This window comes from Diadema antillarum, unplaced genomic scaffold (genome assembly GCF_040938485.1).
Source record: "Diadema antillarum isolate AM-2024a unplaced genomic scaffold, OU_Dant_1.0 seq00001609_RagTag, whole genome shotgun sequence".
In the NCBI taxonomy this organism is placed as follows: domain Eukaryota; kingdom Metazoa; phylum Echinodermata; class Echinoidea; order Diadematoida; family Diadematidae; genus Diadema; species Diadema antillarum.
Window position 1 is genome coordinate 26,848 of NW_027272322.1, and position 21,263 is coordinate 48,110.

A 21,263-nucleotide genomic window follows, 5' to 3' on the forward strand; every position below is an offset into this window, starting at 1 on the left:
CGTCCACTTCCGGGTTTCTTCAGCTCGGGTTTCTTCAGCTAACAAGCAAAAAAAAAAAAAAGGTCCTCAGCTCATTCTCTCCCCTCCCATTGTAGTGCCTCTTACGTATTTCCGGGTTTAAAAAAGTGTGGGGGCCCAAAGTGATGACACCTTATGTATTCCTTTGTATGGTGCACAAAAAGTGTGGGGGCCCGAGCCCCCACGGCCCCCACGGCTGCGCCGCCGCTGCCAAGTGCATGTGGGCTTTAATAGAAAGAGGAAAACCAGACGCAGAGAAAGTTAAGTGACATTTTCAAAGTTTCATGAATTTGATGTTTTCATTTAGCCGCATCATTAAACTGATGGAGGATGTTATGTTCAATATGCCTATATTGTAATCACGTCGCTAAGAGGCTCTCGTTGTCTTATACATACGCAAATCTTCACTGAGTTTCATTTTTAGTACACGACTGGTTGATTGGTGAAGATGCTGTATTGATTAACGTTGCAATGATAACTTTCAAGACAGGAGTTTTAGTCGCTCTAATTGACCAAAATTTGAATTTGTTGGGGAAAGTGTACATACCGATGCTGGCGATGGAAGAGTTGAAATGGCAAATGTCATCCTATGGTAAGATTCGCGGGGATATTCGTTATTCCGAAAGTTCGTTAATCCGAAAAGGAATTAATTGTTATTATGCTGTTAGTGTTCCGTGAAATACAAATTCCGCATTCCCAGATGATGTTCGTTAATCCGGAAAAAAAAAGTGGTTCGTTATTTAATTTGAACGTGTTAAAATTTGAGGAGTTATTCCGAAGGATCGTTATTCCGAGGGTGAAACTTTAAGATGCCACTTTCTTGATTTTATTGCCGATTCAATCAAACCCTCTACCAGTTTGTTTGTCTGAGTTAATACTCTTCTTATTATGCCAACTTGAACGCCTTGGTCGTGGAGTACCTTGACCTGATGAACACGCACCCGTCAGACAATAAAGTTTAAAAGTACCTAGACGCAAAGTAATCTTGTGATTAACCCCCCCCCCAAAAAAAAAACAACAACAACAACAACAACAACAACAAACAAACAAAACAAAACAAAACAAACATTTAAAAAAATCGATATTTCTATATGTCTGTGCGGCACTACAAGGTACTTGCACAATTCGGCGAGATTCTTGAAATTTTTTAACGGAAATTATAATGGAATATTTGAATGTCACTGGGATATATTTGCACATAGCTTCACCTCATTGCACAACACCAGCAACATTGAAATGGCTTCATCAGTCTATACAGCTATAATGAGACTTGCCTTGTCAATATGCATGACTATTTCTATTGTCCAATTCTTCTGAACTTTTAGGAGACTTATAAATTCATGAATTAATGAATGGTATTACCCTATATTTCCTTACCATCCTTTTGTGAAGCATTTTTGTTTTGTTTTTGTTTTTGTTTTGTGGCCATTTATGAGCATGCATTATTACTAGTACAGGAATGTATACAATCAGATTTCGTTTGTTGCTTTATAATCATGGCTTTGATATCCATAACGGATGGTGAACAATAATTCTATGGAGGGTGATGGGTATAATAATTATGCTTTCATATATATATACAGGGTGGCCCAGAAAGAACGGAAAACCTAAGATCTTTAATTTCAGCAATATTGTTGCAAATATGTCATTATTTCGCGTACTATTGGAAAGGCCATTCTTTTTCCAATAGAATGACACCAAATTCTTTGATTTTCGTTTATGCGTTATGATTTTAGGACCATTTTTGTCAACCCTTGCAATTTTCAAAATGTGATAATTTTGCACTCTCAGAGATACCGAAACCAGCGAGAATTCGGCTTGCCATAGAACCAGTAGCGTTCACAATGTGTGGAATGTAGGGCGGAAGCACTGTGGGCGGAAGGTGTAATTGTCGTCCGTTATGATTGTGAATAATGTGGTTCTATGGCAAGCCGTATTCTCGCTGGTTTCGGTATCTCTCATGAGAGTCAAAATGATCAAATTTTGAAAATTGCAAGGGTTGACAAAAATGGTCGTAAAATCATAATACATTGACCAAAATTAAAGAACTTGGTGTCATTTTATTGGAAAAAGAATGGCCTTTCCCATAGTATGCGAAATAATGACGTATTTGCAACGATATTGCTGAAATTAAAGATCTTAGGTGTACATAGAGCTTAGAGATATTATATATATATATATATATATATATATATATATATACATATATATATATATATATATACATATATATATATATTGTATATATATATATATATATATATATATATATATATATATATACTTTTAGATTTCATAAGTGATTTTACTTCAATTAAGTGGAGCTTACTTAATTTTAGAATGGCTACACTCCAACCAGATTGTGGTCTTCTTCATATTGAAGCATTGTTACAATATTCAAACTGCTTTATTTTGGAGGTTGTTTTGTAGTGCTCTACTTCCCTGAACTCGATTGGCATCGAGTTCTGCCAGAGTGGCTTGGATAGACGCCTCCATTTGGGGCTTGTCAAAGCAAAAAAAAATGGTTGTCTTCAAAATCAATAATCTGGAACAGAAATAACCACACTCCACTTAAAGAATGTCTAAAAAGGAAGATGATATATCTATTACCTATTTGCAAAGTTTTAAGAAATTGGTAAGATTGAGCACAGACAGCTGCTTTTGAAACCAACTTGTTATTAGCAAATAAAAAAACAAACAAACCCCAACAACAACAAGCAAACAAACAAACAAAACTAATGTTAGCAAACCCTTTGCATTCACATATAGTATCTTTTATACTAAGGCAACATTTGCAAAATGATCAAACTGGCATAAAAAGTAAGATTGGCTTTGGTGAATGGCAAGTATCTGAACAGATACAGATGAATGCAGTTGTACAATGCAATCTCGATTTGATGAACACAGTTATAAATTTGTTTAGAACAAATTAAGGTCCCCAAATCATATTTATAAATCTTTATATACTTTATTCATTACCATATAACAAAATGTCAATATAGCAAGGGAAACTGCCGTTCCCTAGGACTTCATTACAATGGTAGTTGCCTGTAATTGATAACATAATGTAAATCAATAGAATAAGCATGACACAAACAAAAATATGACATGTGAGAATTTAATCTTTTCTATTTTTATTTTAGACTCTTGCATAGTGTACAAAGTATGGGGACAGGAAAGTTGATCTCCCTTCCATCTTCCATGTCACAATATCAATTTTTCAGTTTAAAACAGGAGGGAAGTATGATTGCAAGTACTCCAAGCATTTATTTACAATAAGTTATCCACAGCAACCATAATTGGAGACTAACATTTCAGGAATGCCACTGACAAACTGAAGCTTATGCTTTCAGGGAACATAACACCTACAGCATGATTATGATTATGTCACAGAGTTTGATAATGTCACGTTTGACAGTGCATGCGATCAGCATATGAAGCTTGTGTCCATGATGTTTTGTTTTTTTAACATTTTGGACAAGTTCTCCATTGCATAATTTTGTACAAAGTTTTTGCAGTTCATCAGATATCAAATTACAGTTAGTCTGTGGAATTCCTTCCGAAAATAAATATCATAACGAAGATGCTTCAAAAGTAATTTTATTCTTTATCACAAAATATTCTCAATATACACAATTATCACTGAAGTAGAAATTAACATCAGGAATAGTACTGGTAAATGCTTTTTTTTTGTTCCATGAAGGATGTTAATCTACCTATTCAATGTTCCACATAGCGGAGTACTGAATTCATATAAATAAAGGGGAAAAAAAGACAAAAGGAAATCAAGAAAGAAAGAAAAATGTCAAACATTTGTTGTTGTTTTTTTTAGAAAACACAACAAACCAGCTGCTTTAAAATTTCCATTAGCACCTGCCCTAGCAATCTATGTAACATGAGACTTTTCATGCAAATGAGTTTCTGTTGTTGTTGGACTTTACCTCTTCTTTCTTTGCTGCAAGACAATTCATTGTTTGCATTGATATTGACACCTCGTATTGTCATCATCAACATTTTCAATGGAACAAAATGCTGCAAAGTGTTTTACCCTTCCCTACATATACATCCCCTCCATGTATTTTCTCTTTCATAGATAGTTTTGCCATACAATCATGCACATTTGTATACACGTTTTCAAATCCATGACCTTATGCTAAGATACACATGACTGTCTTGCTATAGATAGATGATGAAATTACCTCTTCCATGTTTGGTCACACTGAAGATATGGAAACTGATGAAAAGGAGCATTGGCCGGTTTTAACAGACCACACAAAGCTGAAATTCTTCTACAGTTTGTTAATGGGCCATATGATGAATATGTGGTCTGTGTACAGGTATTGCAACATGGCGGAGTACTTCTTCCTAATAGTGAACACAAAACAAAACAATTGACCGCAAACTGACAGCAAATACTAGGAATATCTTTCTTGGCATAGGAATGATATGAATGTATAGTACATAATGTCACAGATACAGTGTACACTTGAGAGCTCAGTTCATGGGGCCTGTCAATATAGGAAGCACACAATATCTTACTTCACCTCACAATGTATTTACTGTATGTACCTAAAAAAGAAAATGCTGTTCCACAATCACAAAAAAAACCCAAAAACAAATATATGAGAAAAGTCAAGATGAATTATACAGACATCTGCGACAACTGTATCTTACAATTGTTTCACATTCAAGCAGCTGCTCTGTTTGACATAAAGCAACTTTAACAATGTGCGTACTCTTGCATACAACTTACAAACACAACTTCTATACAAAACTGTTTTTCCTTTTACTTTTACCACACAAATGAGGTAACAATAAGCACAGCAACAATACCCATTCATTTTTAGACACTTCACCAGCATAAATCAACAGCAGGACAAAATGCTGTGGTGTGATTATGAGTAACTTAAACCATTTTGTTGCTGGGCTGGTCTCATTATGATTATTCAGCGAATACTTGCACACTGGTAAAGGAGGGACTTTAATTAAGAGGTCATAGAATCATCACCTCACCCGACCTGTATAATTATGTGCCTGTAACTGATACATGTATCACTGTCTACAGAAAATCTAAGTGTCAAATTCCATCTAATGAACTTTATTTTTTTTTCTTCAATATTCATGACATCCATCCTTGTAACATCATCTCTCACGGGGGAGTACTGGTAAACCTCATCCTTGGTTACAGAAGAAAAGCAGCGGTTTTGCTACACTTGCTACACTTGGTAACAAACAAGTATAAAGCACATACAATTGTAAATCAATTATTCTTCAAAGAAACAACACCACAAAGAAAATAATAGTACTTTCAGTCTTTGCTTCCAAGATGCAGATTTAACTATCACAAAAACAATGAAATAAATGATAAACATCACTTACAAACAGAACACAAGTAAAGATAGTGCGGTGAAAAAACACGGTGCTATTACATATATGCTAGCAATTGAGCATAAGGGGTGAGAAATACTGGATAAAAACAGGGCACAAAATTAAATGGAAAATCAACAATAATCTTTGATAGAATCAGCTGCTTTGCAATTAGCTGCACTGCCAACTTCATGTAAATAGGGAAATTTGAAACACCCCTTTTTGCATAAAGTAGTATTTAATCTCTTCGTTCAAGAAAAATTACCAAAAAGGTAGAGAAAATTCTGCATTCTCATTGGTCCACACAGTGCATCAGTTTTTACTGGCGGGACGTTCAATATCAAATAACCATTGTGATCACTGGTGATGGACACTGTAACCATGCTAATGCTCACTTGTAGCTAAAGAGCGCGATTGGCATGCTTTCTTGCAAGTGTACCATGTACCATATTCATCTGAGCTGAAATACAAAATATGTAGACCAGCAACATTGTACAATAAGATCAGAACACACTTCATGAGTAAACCAGGTGTTACATTATTATTTCACTCCGTTTGCTGTCTGGGTATGCTATCCGCTATACTGTATAATAATTATTACAATGCTTGGACACCTATTCTGATATTCCTCTGCAGAAAAACAAACAAACAAAAAACATACATACACACATACACAAACAAAGACAAAAACGTAGAATCCAACAAATCCTCTGATCACTCTATGCCATATTTCAGAATATTAGAGAGAAAGTTTACAACTTTTTCAGGCCTCTTGTTATTGCTTATGAAAAGAAAAAATACAAACCGAGACCTATCACTCATATCTTTGCATGCACTCATGCTTTGCTGTTGATAAGATAATGCAATATGGCAGCTTTCTGAAGAAGTACTGCAAAGGTGGATATTTTCCCATGGGGAATTTTTCTGTCACTCGACCCTGTACGTTGAATTTTGCACGTTTCAAATCGCTCATCACTGCCACAGTGGTCAAGGGCTTTTACAGTACATTCAAAGGTAAAAGGTAACTGCTCTGCATTACAAAGGCCAACTCTCTTGTCCTACAGGGCTAGCAAACATGAGTAAAACTACAAATGAAAAACAAGAGAATTTATGATTAACTTATAAATAATTTATACATATGGTTAATTGGCTATTAAATCAAAAGCATTATAAACAAGAGATCCGGTGGTCTCTCACTCACCCGAGTATTGCAAGTTTACCTTCTATGAATTATTGCAGACTATTACCCTAAGAGCATAGAAAACTTGGAGGGGGTACAATTGTAGCTTTGAGGGCCTCCAGGGGGCATGGTGTTCATTTATATTCCAACACACTGGCAGAAACATCTGCATTTTCAAAAAGAAGCTCACATGTAAAAAGTGGCCCCCCAATTCGTTCCCACTCCTCATACAATTGTATGACAATGAATAATCGCAATAGCTCTCTTGAGCCTTTGGCTCACGTGAGCTACATAAAAAGCAACACAAACAAGAAAATTCTTGTGCTTGTACATTTATTTGAGCATCAATTTCATGTAATGCACTGAAATTTCCAAATTACAAAAATATCCACATTTACAGTACCGGTAGTCTATTTGAATATCTACTGCCAAGAGGAAGCTACAATTGTAAGTGGTCATCTGCAAAAATCTACATGGTCTACACAATCTTGAAATGTGTGTGTGACTGTTGCTGGAGAAACTTAATCAAATGCCAATGATTTTAATTTCAGGAAGATTTTGAAAGTGGGTGGCAAGTCACCCTGACAAAAATGATGTAAAATGTAAAGAAAAATTATAAATATTCATCAGAATATTAACGTTCAGCCAGCCTGGTGAGGAATTCATATACATGTATCATATCTACACATGTATCGGGAGAAGCAGTATGACTTTTGGGCATATACATGTAATTTCTATTTTACACACCTTATATACAATTTAAAAAAACAAATAAGGTATGTGCCTGTTGATAAAAGTAATAGACATATGTACAAACAAGGCAAATGCCAAGCGACATCTTGCCTGCATATCGCAATTTGTGATCCTAGTGTTTTAAAGGTACTAAGTTCACTGACATTTTGACCTTTGACCATGTCAAAATTCACCAATATTCGAACTTGACTAGCATCTTTGGGTGATGAACCTGTTGTGTGAATTTGGAGGTCTCAGCTCAAAGCTGTGGAAAGGTACTGAGAGTACACCACAATACTATCACGTAAAGTGCTTATCAGGTAAAGTTCATTGACCATTAGGCCTTTGAACTAGTCAGACTTTGTGCTTATTTGATCTTGACCAGCATTTTTACGTTACGTACCTGTAGTGTGAGTTTCGTGGTCATAGCTCAAAGCTGTGGGAAGTTAGAAAGTGTACACCAAATTGTTGATGCTGTCATCTGATAATGACAGAAAAGTGATGCCTTATGTCTCACTTTCGCTATGCAGGCGAGATAATAAACCACATTGCCAACTGCTTCCCTTCACAACGCTCACTCTCAATATTCTCTCTCAATCTGCTTTCATGAATGCCCCGTCAAACTTTGGGGAATCCCAACTTCATAAATGAAACTTGGGCCCAATTACCAGTACATAAAACTACAGAAACTTTATACACTACATGTTAACTCTTCAATCCATGATAACCGTCAGTGATTTTGTGGCTTTGTTTGGTTCTGGAATCATGCTACGATAGGTACCACTGATTGCAGAGTTACCATTAATTGTAAAGTTATCATAGTTTTTTGCAACAGGACCCATACATGTATCTCTTCAATTTCATGATTAATTGAAACGCTATATCACAGGCTACGTGCACATGTAGGAAGTGAGAAAAAAGTGTAGAGATCCAAACTGCCGATTCCATACATCCATACCTGTGTTGAAAGTTCTTTGGACAGACAGTCTGGAGAAAGACCACACAATATCAGTCAATTACTATCCTTTGAGCCTGTTAACCCTCTGCACACCATATTCATTACCTGTCTATAGGTTTGTTTGTGAAATTTGTACACATTTTACTCATTGGCTCAGAATGTGTTAAAGGCCTGGTAGCGTGGGGGATTCATGGGTGGCCCGATTCATTCGCTGAACACCGGAGTACATTTGAAAACCACATAATAGCACCACAGTCAGCGAATATGTGTATCACAGTGTACACTCATCAGTCAAAGTCGACGCCAGTCAAGATTTCTCAGTTGAGTGTGTACTTGCACAGAATTCAGTGATAAAGCTGTACACAGTTTGTTACAGGGATTTTCAAATATATGTGAGCTGGGGCAGCTGTTCCACTCCACATTATCCCCATGGTAACTGATCTATAACATGAGGCTTAGCAAAGAACATTGAGCCTAAGTTTAGAATAAACCTGAACGATATCTTGAAAATTTAATCACTTTTTAACTCTTGAATTCCCAGAGAGCTGAACTCTTCTGATGGGATTTCACAGGAGAGGAGGAGGTTCCTTACCCTGGTATATCATCCAGTCCCAAGTCCTTTTCACACCAGTATCATCAGACCACGCCTTATCAAGAAACAGGACCAACAAACACGATGATGCATCAGAAGAGCAGTTATCACTTCTCTCACAAAACTCACAGCTTTTTGATAATATGGTCTTATTTTCCCACGCCAGCCTCTTCAATGTAAACACTGTTTTTCCAGAGGGCCCTGCTAATTTACCCAGCTCTACCCATCAATACACCTGGGAGGAGGGGGACATCATGGGTAAATACATCTTTCTCCAACGACGTCAAGCGCTTGGAAGGAATCAAACTCGGCCAGGACCTCCATTTGAAAGATTGGTGCTTGATAAAAGCCACTCAACTGCACAAATGGGACAGCATCACAGCGTCTTCGGTTCTACTCGGATGCTTGTGATGGTCCCCAGCGAACGCGCTATACACTTTCACCAACGTCGGTCAGGGCTAATGACAGCACCCTTTCTCCATCCTCTTCCGCAATGTCCGAGTAGGACCTAAAACCAGAGTCTATCTGGACGGAGGATGGTACTGTGACGGTGGACTGGATATCCAGAACCGTGGTACTGATGCTGTCTCCCTTGCCCTGGCCGATCATCTCAGCGTAGCGATTGCTCTCTCGGAGCAGATGCCCGTTAGTTTGCTTCCAGTCTTCATGTACTGTATGGGGGATCATGGATGGGTTGTCCATTGCCGAGTCCAGATAGTAGTCATAGTGACCGTTGGAATGCCTATAAATAGTATCCGTGTCGCTTGTTCGCTCTGTAACACACACGAAATGGGAAAGAATTGGACATGAACAAGTAACTATAATAGTTGTGTGCACAGTTTTTGATGCTTGCTGAATGTTGGCAGTCACAATCAGCAAGTTATGGTTCTTCTAAAATGTTATTGTCAAAGATGACCATGAAGACAATTTAAGCATGGAAACACAAGGCTTAAACTGACAAAATACATATAAATATATATATGTATACTTACACTGTATATACTATACTATCAGCAATCATAAACAAGAGACCCGCGGGTCTAGCGCTCACCTGAGTATCGCAAGTTCACCTTTCACGCAGTCACTAATCTAAATTATTCACAGCTCTACCAAAATTTGACCAGGCATTCTGAAGTAGAAGATGAAAATGTACAATAAGGGCCCAAATTTTTAAAGATTCCTTAATTTGGGGAATTGGGGGCCCCCTGGGGCCCTCTGGGTGGGGCATGGTGCCCATTTTGATAAATTGAGATCCTGACCCCCTAAGGATGCTACCTGCCAAGTTTGACGAAAATCTATCATGAGATTTTCAGGAAGAAGATGACAATGTACGATTCAGGCCCCCATTTGGACCTTCCTAACCGACCCCCCCCCCCCCCCCCCCACCCCTGCCCCCAAGAGGGGCACCCCTGGATCTCCTATGAACAAACTCGAAACTACAGTCATTAATGTACTCACTCATAGTATTATCTTAGCTGTATAACTTCTGATTCTAGAGAAAATTTTTAACGATTCCTTCATTTGGGGGGTTTGGGCCCCCCTGGGGGCCCCCTGGGTGGGACATGGTGCCCATTTTAACAAATTGAGATCCTAACCCCTTAGGGATGCTACCTGCCAAGTTTGGTGAAAATGGGTCATGGGGTTCTAAAAAAGAAGATAAAAATGTACAATTTAGGCCCCATTAGGACCCCTCCTCACCTCCCTCCCCTGGGTCCCAAGGGGGGCACCCCTGATTCTGCCATGAACAAACTTGAAACTGCAGTCATCAATGTACTAACTCATAGTATTAACTTAGCTCCATCACTTCTGGTTCTAGAGAAGAAGATTTTTAAAGATTCCTTAATTTTGGGGGATTTGGGCCCCCTGGGGGTCCCCTGGGGGCCCCCTGGGTGGGGCATGGTGCCCATTTTAACAAATTGAGTTCCTAACCCCCTAGGGATGCTACCTGCCAAGTTTGGTGAAAATGGGTCATGGGGTTCTCAAGAAGAAGATGAAAATGTACAATTTAGGCCCCATTAGAACCCCTCCCCACCCCCCTCCCCTGGGTCCCAAGGGGGGCATCCCTGATTCTGCCATGAACAAACTTGAAACTACAGTCATCAATGAACTAACTCATAGTATTAACTTAGCTCTATCACTTCTGGTTCTAGAGAAGAAGATTTTTAAAGATTCCTTAATTTGGGGGGGTTTGGGCCCCCCTGGGGGCCCCCTGGGTGGGTCATGGTGCCCATTTTAACAAATTGAGTTCCTAACCCCCTAGGGATGCTACCTGCCAAGTTTGATGAAAATCGGTCTTGGGGTTTTCAAGAAGAAGATGAAAATGTAAAAAGTTTACGCACGACGCACGACGGACGACGGACGACGGACGACGGACGACGGACGACGGACGACGCACGACGCACGACGCACGACGCACGACGGACGCCGGACGAAGGGCGATCGCAATAGCTCACTTGAGCCTTTGGCTCAGGTGAGCTAAAAACTAGATATATCACTACGGCGACTGATATGCCTCCGCCATAATGCATGGTTCTCCTAATAGGTCTATAGTACAATGTCTTGACAATGTGTGATGACAGTTTCACACAATTGGCAAAATATTAAAATGACAGGTTTGCCACAAATGTGCTGAATGTTCACTTTCCTAGAACTAGGTTCAATTGGATGAATGATTAAAATGTCAGAGTGCAGGTATTTGGGGAACTGATGATTTTTACTTGACTTTTGACCCTTTTATAAGTTTATGCATTGAGTAATTTTCAAGGTATTGAGAAAAAGTATAATTTCAGTATCAAATGGGAAAATAACATTATCTAAACCTGGCCTTTGACCTTTGACCTCACAGTTCCAAAGAGAATCACTGTTAGGTAGAACATGCATAAATATGTAAGTTTCATGATGATAACTTGAGTTACTTTTGAAATATGGAGGAAAAAGTGCAATTCAGCACTTTCACTTGACCTCTGACCTTTTGGCAAGAAACTTCCCACAGAATATATATTGGGTAATACATGCATACATCAAGTTAAAAAAAACCCAAAAACATTCAGGCATTGCATAAATATAAGGAAAGTAGTAATATTTTGAGGAGTTGACCTTGACCTTTGACCCCCTGACCTTTGAACCATGACCCCCAACTTCCCTAGATAATCACTGCCCATTGGAACAAGCATATATACTGAGTTCCATGAAGATACCTTGAACCATTTGCGAGATATGGAGAAAAACATGAATTTTCAACCTTTTTTTTTCACAAAATAACCTGTGACCTTTGACCTTTGACCCCGTGACCCTAAAATCCAAACAAAGTATTATCCCCCCAGGATATACCCTCATACCAAGTTTGATGTAAAACCACCACACGGTTCTTGAGATATCGACAAAAACAAAACGGGACGGACGGACGTAGGTACGGACGGACGTATGGACGGACGGACGGACGGACGACCTGAAAACATAATGCCTCCGGCCACTTCGTTGGCGGAGGAATAAAAAGAATATACAAAGCGATTAACCAATCACTCCAGAAGAATTGATGATGAAATTGTGATTGATATGATCCTCACATTCAATTTTTATGTTAATGAAAAATCCAGTGTAAATTTCTCCAGTTTAACCCGTTGAGGACGAGTCCCGAGTATACTCGGGCAAGCGTCTATGGGAAATGCGTGTTGTAGCAATATCAAACCGTCCTCAACGGGTTAATGGATACCGGACAATGAATGATCACAACATCCCACTTGAGCCTTTATTATTGCGAATTCTCGCCCACATACTCAATCTTCTCTTTGAGTGTCTTTGTAATACCGAAAAACATGTGAAGATTGACATTAGATTAAGAACTTGATGCGCCGATGCAGCCATCCGCACCAGTCTGCCACTTACCATAGCGTCCGTTGTTGCTCTGGATGATTGATCTGGTTGAAGGATCGATCGCTGCGGTTTTACTCTTGCCTTGCACACTGCTACAGCATGTAGTATGAAATTTACTACTGCAGGCCATGATTGAGACTACCAGGACTAAAAAAATCCCTCCGAGGCATCCGCCAACCACGTACAGAATGAGAACAGACCCAGATGCTGGAGGATCCTTCTTGCTAATGTCCCTTCGAGGTGTTTGTGAGGTGTGAGTTGTAGGTACCAGGAGAGTTGGCTCAAGAGCTGGGGATAAAAAGCCAAAGAAGAAGAGAGTTGAGACATATCCACTGGTACTATATATATAGCTTCTTCTTTTTTCAACTTCATGCAAGAAAGTTAAGAATTGTTTGTAAAATGAATGTAAATGTGACATTGCTAGGAAGCTAATACTACATGAAAACATGGCATAATGTACAAGCATTTTCTGATACGGTGTTCCTTTCTGAGATTTTCACATGGTAAACCAAACATGTGTCAGAATAAATTCTTATCTGATAAGCAAGAAAACAGCTAACACTGCGAGGATTGTTGTTTGTTTATACGTATGTTTGTTTTTATTTTTTGTTTTTTGCTGGGAAATTTCTGGAAAAGGATGCAATAACAGATGGATATAGGATGAGGACACCTCAAGTACAAGCATCCTATCTGTTGAGCAGTCCGGGTCACATATTAACCCACCAAGACTTTGAAACCAAAGAAACGTGGCTTAGGGCTGTATCTGTAGTTTTATCAATCATTGTTAGTGTCCCATAAGGTATATCTTTTATACAGTGCACTCCTGTTATAACGAACACGGTTATAACGAAATTCTGGCTACAGTGAAGTAATAATTCAGGCCGCAACGTTATCCACTCTATTGTTTATTTGTTTGGTTATATCGAAATTTTGATATAACGAAAGAAAAACTGCCGGTCCCGAGGTCTTCATTTTATAACAGGATCCACCATATAAAGCTTTTTGACTGGGGAGAATCAGGAGGTGTCTTAATGCACCTTTTAAACACATATGGCACAATTTTCAATATACCTTTATGAAACAGCTGTTCCTGACTAAAGGAAAGCTTCCTGGAGGCTTACCTAGCATAGCAACCACTAATGCATTAAACAGAATTCTAAGTGAAATAAATGGTCATTATCTGGTTCTAGATATAAGCAAAATCATTAAATTTGAATACATTCATGGAAGACCGCAATGATTGCAGGTTTTTGCCCGGACCTTCCAATATCATGCTTCTTCTTCTTCTTCTTTTTTTCCTTCTTCTTCTTTTTCTTCTTTTTCTTTTTTTTTCTTCTTCTTCTTCTCCTTCTTCTTTTCCTTCTTCAACACACAGTGAGAAGTTTGTGAAACCAGTTTCATTTGGCCTCTTGTCATTTGCCATAAAACATGTCACCAATTCATCCACAGGCAGAAAATTTGGCGATATAATCAAATTCAGACCAATTCAAATTCAAATCAGGAGTCAAATTGATCCCTGGGGTTAAAGGACAAGTTCACCTTCACAGACATGTGGGTTGAGTGAATGCAGCAATATCAATAAAACAGATCAGTGAAAGTTTGAGGAAAATCAGACAATCCGTTCAAAAGTTATGAAATTTTGAAGTTTCTGCTCACTGAAGGCTGGATGAGAAGACTACTTTAGCTTGTGATGTCACATGAGTACAACGATATAAAGAAAATTCAACATATTTTCACTTTCCTCGCTTGATAAAAGGTCTTTTGACTTCCCTCTTTTAGAAGGCAAGGGGAATAATATAACCCTTAACATACATCCGTGACAAGTTGAGGAAATGTACACATTTTTCAAAAAGTAAATTTTTGTGAAATTCTCTTTTTATTTTCTTTACGTCGTTATACTTATATGACATCATACACTGTAGTAGTCTTCTCATCCAGCAGTAACTGTGCAGATACTTTAAAAATTCATAACTTTTGAACGGATTGTCCGATTTTCCCTAAACTTTCACTGATGTGTTCTGCTGATATTGTTGCATTCACTCAATCCACATGTATTGAAGGTGAACTTGTCCCTTAATATCTCAGGTTAAATGAAGGTTATCTCACCTGGTATCTGGATCGTATTCGACGACTTAAATAACATGCAATCGTCACATTCGCTGACCTTCATCTGTCCATGTGTGTGTGTGTGTATGTGTGTGTGTGTGTGTGTGTTGTGAGTGTATGAGTGTGTAATACAGTGTATGTGAATGTGTGAAAAAGAAGAAGACAAAGAAACACATTGTCAGGAATATTCTCACCCTCATGAACAACTGCAGCCTCAATAAGAATCTTGCAAGTGTCCTACGAATAAAGTCTATAATTATGAAAAAAAAATGGGGGAGGGGAAGCAGCACATGCTGTGCCCAAGATTTAAAATCCAAGAGGATATATTCAGTGCAATTTATAACCTCATGAGAATAGACATTCAAAAGTGAAGTAGTACTGGTTGGGGATGATATGTGACAGAACAACAAAAGAATGACAATATAATGGTTTAATTTGGACATTGCAACAACTGAGAAGAAATGATTTTAAAAAAATGCCAAAATACTAATCAGCCCATCTCTTTCTCAATCAGCATACCAGGGCCAGTTATCAAGAAACTTTCCCAGAATTTCTTAAGTTGGATAGACAAATTTTTTTTTTCACAAGTATAGTTGTATGGACAGATGCAAAGGTCTCATACACTGTACCTGCATATATTTCTCCATAGACACATGTGAAAAACAAACTAGAAATGTTGCTATGGCAAATGATACATGTATGCCTACAACATACACTATAGCACAGTATTTTTCCTAATACAGGGTAGGTCTACACAACATCTTGCTTATGTGAGACAATTGCTACACATGACTGGTAAATAGTAAGCATCTGGTGATACACAAATTCTCAAAGACAATACTTTGAGCCATTTTCAAAGGACAAAAATAGTTGGTGAAATTTTATCACTTTCTGTTGATCTTTGATCCCATGACCCCAATCTTTTCCTCCCAAATCATTGTGCAGTAATGCTTGTATACCAAGTTCAATTCAGCATATACATTGGGTCATTTGTAAGGTACATTAAGCTAATGGAAAAAAAAATATTGTAATTTAACCAGTAACAAGTGTAATTTTATTATTTTAACCTGACCTTTGACTCTTGACCTTTGGACCTTGTAACCCAAAACTTTAGAAGAGAATCATTGCCAAGCAATACATGCAACACAGTTCCTACATCTACTAAGTTTCATGAAGATACCTTGAGCCATTTCTGAGATACATGTATGAAAAAACATGCAATTTTAGTTTTTTTACTTGACCTTTGACCCCATGACTTTTGACCCAATGGCCTATAAACAGTTTTCTAGAGAGCCTTTATAATGTACCTGGTAATACATGCTATTCAAGTTTCATGACAATACCCTTTGGCATTGTACAGACATGGGGGGGGGGGGAGGGGAATTAGTGAAATTGTAAAATTTAACCTTGACCTCTCACCTTTGACCTCAAGTGCATACACCTACAAGTTGATAGTTGCAGCCTCATCCACTTTATACACATATAAAATTATGACAAGTTTCATTTGGATATCTTTAACATTAAATCATAGTGCTTATAAAAACTACAGTATCCTAATGAATTAACTTGGCATACATGTATGTACATGTATTTACGAGCAAAGTTGTGCCTATCAACTTTTGGTTGCACGTGCTTAAGGTCAAAGGTCACGTAAAATTCTCAACATTTTACTTTTTCCCCCTATTCAATGCCTGAAGGCATTTTCTTCAAACTTAGTGTATAGTGTATACAAGCATTACCAGATAAAGACTGGTGGATATGTGCATACTGTATATTACCTGATATACCTGTATCTCATATATATGCAATGCCTGAAGGTATTTTCTTGAAACTTTACAGAACACAAATACATGTATTACCTGACAAAGATTCACAAGGGAAAGTTTTGGGCCATGGTGTCAAAGGTCAAGTGAAATTGCTAAAATTTCACTTTTTTTTCTCCATATCTCAGAAATGGCTCAAGGTACGTTGTATAAGATCTTCATAAAACTTAATAGTACACATGTATGTACTACCTGACAGTGATTCTCTCGGGACTTTTTGGATTAAGGGGTCAAGGGTCAGGTTAAAATGCTAAAATTCTACTATTTAATGCTAGAATTCAACTTTTTTTTCCCAAACCTTGGAGATCATCTATTAGGTAGCATACACTTAATAGAATTAGGTATATGTACATGCATTGCTGCACAATGATTCTGGAGGGAAAGATTTTGGCAATGGGGTCAAAGGTCAAGGGAACATGTTCAAATGTCACAATTTTCTCCATATTTTGACCTGCTCTCCTACACAATGTAGCCACCCATCAAAATGAAACCGAGTTCAAAGAAAGTACACTGAACTCCACAAATTTTGTGGCAAACATGTAATTTTAATTTTTTTTTTTTTGTCAATAATGTGAAACTGTCGTCTCACATTGTCAAGACATACTCTAGACCTATTGGGAGAATCATGCATTATGGCGGAGACATACCAGTCACCATGGCGACATTTCTAGTTTTGAATCTACACTAAAATCCCCTTAAATTAAAAGAAAGTACATCCAATCAAATGAACAGTGTGAATTACCAAAGCAAAGTAAGTGCCATCAGGAACATCATAGAATTTCGCCACAGTATGAGTCTGAAATGAAGTAAAGATCATGTTGTGATAAGATGTTGCATGACAGGCACATATCTCCATTATCATCTTAATTCAAAGGGGAATGAAACTCAGATATGCATGGTGACTGAGTGACTGCAGCAATATTAGTAGAAGACATAAGAAAATTTTGTGGAAATGGCATCATTTACAATTTTTTTTTTTAGCAATGAAATCAAACATTCATATACATACATGATACTCACTATAGCTAGTTTCTACAATTTTCATTTCACACATATCTGTGACATAATTACAGTACATGTGTTCATGAATTACCACACAGAACAGTTGCTATTATTATTGTTATCCCCCTCTCCAGCCTTTCTGGCAGAGGGTCAGTTAAATTCTCTTTCATTTTGCTTGAAAATAAACAGAAAATATGTGAAATTCTTATTTATACTTTCTTTATATCCTTGTCCTGCACTGACATAATATATTCTTGTAGTCTTCTCATCCAGTGATCACAGCAAAAATTCATACAATTTAAATGGACTGTTTGATTTTTGTGTTTTCCGTCAGTGCATTCACTCAGTCTACCATATTTATATATATATATTTGGGGTTTATTCTCCTTTAAAGAACATATTTTCTTCCCTATCGCTGTAAAAGTACAAACTTTGATGCCATCAATTTTTCATGTTGTTTATGATGCCATAGGTGAGAGTAATTTAAAAATTCATTGAATATCTCCAAAATATACACTTTATTTAATATGCTTGTGATGGCACAGTGGAGGGTGGAATCTGTGCAAATTTCCACGCTGTCCAATATCATGTGCCCAATTTAATAGTCATTTAACTATTTTCTTCCCTATCACTGTAAAAGTACAAACTTTGATGCCATCGATTTTTCATGCTGTTTATGATGCCATAGGTGAGAGTAATTTAAAAATTCATTGAATATCTCCAAAATATAAACTTTATTTAATATGCTTGTGATGGCACAGTGGAGGGTGGAATCTGTGCAAATTTCCACGCTGTCCAATATCATGTGCCCAATTTAATAGCCATTTAAATATTTTCTTCCCTATCACTGTAAAAGTACAAACTTTGATGCCATCGATTTTTCATGCTGTTTATGATGCCATAGGTGAGAGTAATCTAAAAATTCATTGAATATCTCCAAAATATAAACTTTATTTAATATGCTTGTGATGGCACAGTGGAGGGTGGAATCTGTGCAAATTTCCACCAATTTAATAGTCATTTAACTATTTTCTTCCCTATCACTGTAAAAGTACAAACTTTGATGCCATCGATTTTTCATGCTGTTTATGATGCCATAGGTGAGAGTAATTTAAAAATTGATTGAATATCTCCAAAATATACACTTTCTTTTATATTCTTGTGATGGCATGGTGGAGGGAGGAATTTGTGCAAATTTCCACTCTGTCCAATATCATGTGCCCAATTAAAGAGTCATTTAACTATTTTCTTCCCTATCACTGTAAAAGTACAAACTTTGATGCCATTGATTTTTAATGCTGTTTATGATGCCATAGGTGAGAGTATTTCAAAATTCATTTAATAACTCCAAGATATCAACTTTCTTATTCTTGTGATGGCACACTGGAGGCTGGAATTTGTGCAAATTTCCACACTGTGCAATATTCTGTGTCTCATTAAACAGTCATTTAACTAGCAAAAAAAATTCAGATCTTTTAATTTTTGTGCTAGCTACATGTACATGTTTTGCCACATGTGCCAAAAATTGCCATTCCATGAAAAATTTCCATTTTTACAGTATTTAATTGCATGAATTCATTCCATCACTCTCATCATTTTCATGGGTGAATTGATATCCCTGTCCACATATTCTATTTTATTCCTGCAGAAGAGTTTTTGGGTAGTTGAAACATTTGAACCTTGCCACACTCACATTGTTGGTGTACTCAGGGCCCATTAGATCACGTGTGTGATTATTCTGGAGGTACACCTTGTACTGCACGGCAAGGTAGCTAACGCCCTCTTTGGGCCACATTGCCACGGCCACTGTTCGTGTTCCTGTCAGGGAGACCATGGGCCGTCTCGTTGGCATCCAGTGTTCCATGGACACTGTAGATTATAGGATAATGATAATATATAAAGTCACATCCCAACTACATGTATTCAGGACCTTCAAAACAGCATTTTCTGTGCATACCAGAATTTCACACAAACACACACACACACACGCACACACACACACACACACACAACCACACAGAAACTGATGACATATAAAACCAGCATATCATTATGTCACGTTGTATGCAGGGGCGGATCCAGGAATTCCATAAAGGGGAGGTGCCTTTACAAAATTAAAGGGGTGGTGTACTCTCCCCCCTCCCAATTTTTTTCTTTTTATTTCTTTTGTTTTAACAAAAAATAATAAGGGGGCGCATGCCCGGTGGCCCCCCCCCCCCCCCCTTGGATCCACCATTGGTATGTATAACTAGTCATTCTATCTACAGTTCCATGCCATTATTTATTTTACAAGTGTACCATTCCCTACTGAATCATAAACCCTGAAAGGTGTAGTTTTCAATGGATGGGAAAACACACAGCTTATGAACGTTTGCCCATAAGACGCAATTCTGCAAGTCTTCCATCTTTACTTTCCCTTTATAAGGAAAGCACCAATATAGAACTGAAACTTGTGAGATTTGAATGAAAAAAGAGGGTTGAAGAATTGTTGTGGGTTAATAGGAAACTTGTGTGACTATAACTTCTCATTTCATGTGCATAGATGTGGTTGCAACTAGTGTGTTATCACTCACTCATAAGATCACATGAAACATTGCAAGACTGTTATAAAGTTTTCATTTCACATCTGAATTTTGTTAAATGTTGTTGTCAATTTTGTCAACTGTTGTTGTCAATTTTCTGTATTCTCCTGTTTGTTTGTTTTTTACTGAAAGTGTTGAATAAATCTGAATCTGAATCTGAATTAAAACTTCTGCCAAGTTGTTTGTTTAAACTTTACTCATTTCCCACAGCAAACTTGAAAGTGGCATGGCATTGCACTTCTTGCACCTACGCTACTGTCAACTCACCACGACAAAGTGCAACTGTTTCCTTTTCAGTACAACCTACAAGAGGGAATAGAAACATGAGAGAGAAAGAGAGAGAGAGAGAGAGAGAGAGAGAGTATAAGCACTGACTTTGACATCTGGATTAGTAGAAGGGACAATATGGAGGTGAATATACAGTATGTCCCCAAAAAAATTACAACGGGGCCCTCCGCAATGATATCTTTAAAAATAGTGAATCAATCTAAATACAAATTCAGGGTATGAAACTATAACTCATTGCCCACATCTTACAGAAAACCCCACTCGATTTGCTTCAGTGGTCAAAGAGAAATACCAAATTTTGTAGAGGATGTTGGGAGTCTCTTCTGTCCAAGTTCTGTCTATTATTCACACACAAGATCATCGAAATGCTAAACTCAGAAGAATCCGATTCATGACATGCTTTACAACAATCCACATTTCTCTGTGACCGCTTAACCAAATTGAATGGGGATTTCTGCAAAATAGAGCTAAAATGTTATATTTTAAGACCTTGAAGTAGCATTAAAAAAATGTAATCATATTGGGCATTATCAATGTGAAAATCTGATTGTAATTTTTTGGGGAACATACTGCAGTAAGTCGCCCCAAAAATTACAACCAGATTTTCGAATTGATACACCTAATATGATCAACATGTCTAAGTGCTACTTCAGGGTCTTAAAATATAACATCTTAGCTCTATTTTGCAGAAAACCCCATTCAATTTGGTTAAGTGGTCACAGAGAAATGTGGATTGATGTAA

At 37.6% G+C, this 21,263-nt stretch overlaps 1 protein-coding gene across 1 annotated transcript in view; it reads right to left on the reverse strand.

Annotated features, from left to right (window-relative positions):
- Nucleotides 1-9,131: 9,131 nt before the first annotated feature.
- Nucleotides 9,132-21,263, reverse strand: part of LOC139711090 (uncharacterized) — a 41,158-nt gene continuing 29,026 nt past the window's right edge. Inside the window, exons 6-11 of the mRNA XM_071623006.1 lie at nt 20,501-20,536; nt 19,345-19,520; nt 17,392-17,445; nt 14,827-14,890; nt 12,733-13,008; nt 9,132-9,620 (exon numbers count right to left, since the gene is read on the reverse strand). Of these exons, the coding sequence (XP_071479107.1) occupies nt 9,277-9,620; nt 12,733-13,008; nt 14,827-14,890; nt 17,392-17,445; nt 19,345-19,520; nt 20,501-20,536 (950 nt within the window). The 3' untranslated portion in view covers nt 9,132-9,276. The remainder of the gene's footprint in view (nt 9,621-12,732; nt 13,009-14,826; nt 14,891-17,391; nt 17,446-19,344; nt 19,521-20,500; nt 20,537-21,263) is intronic.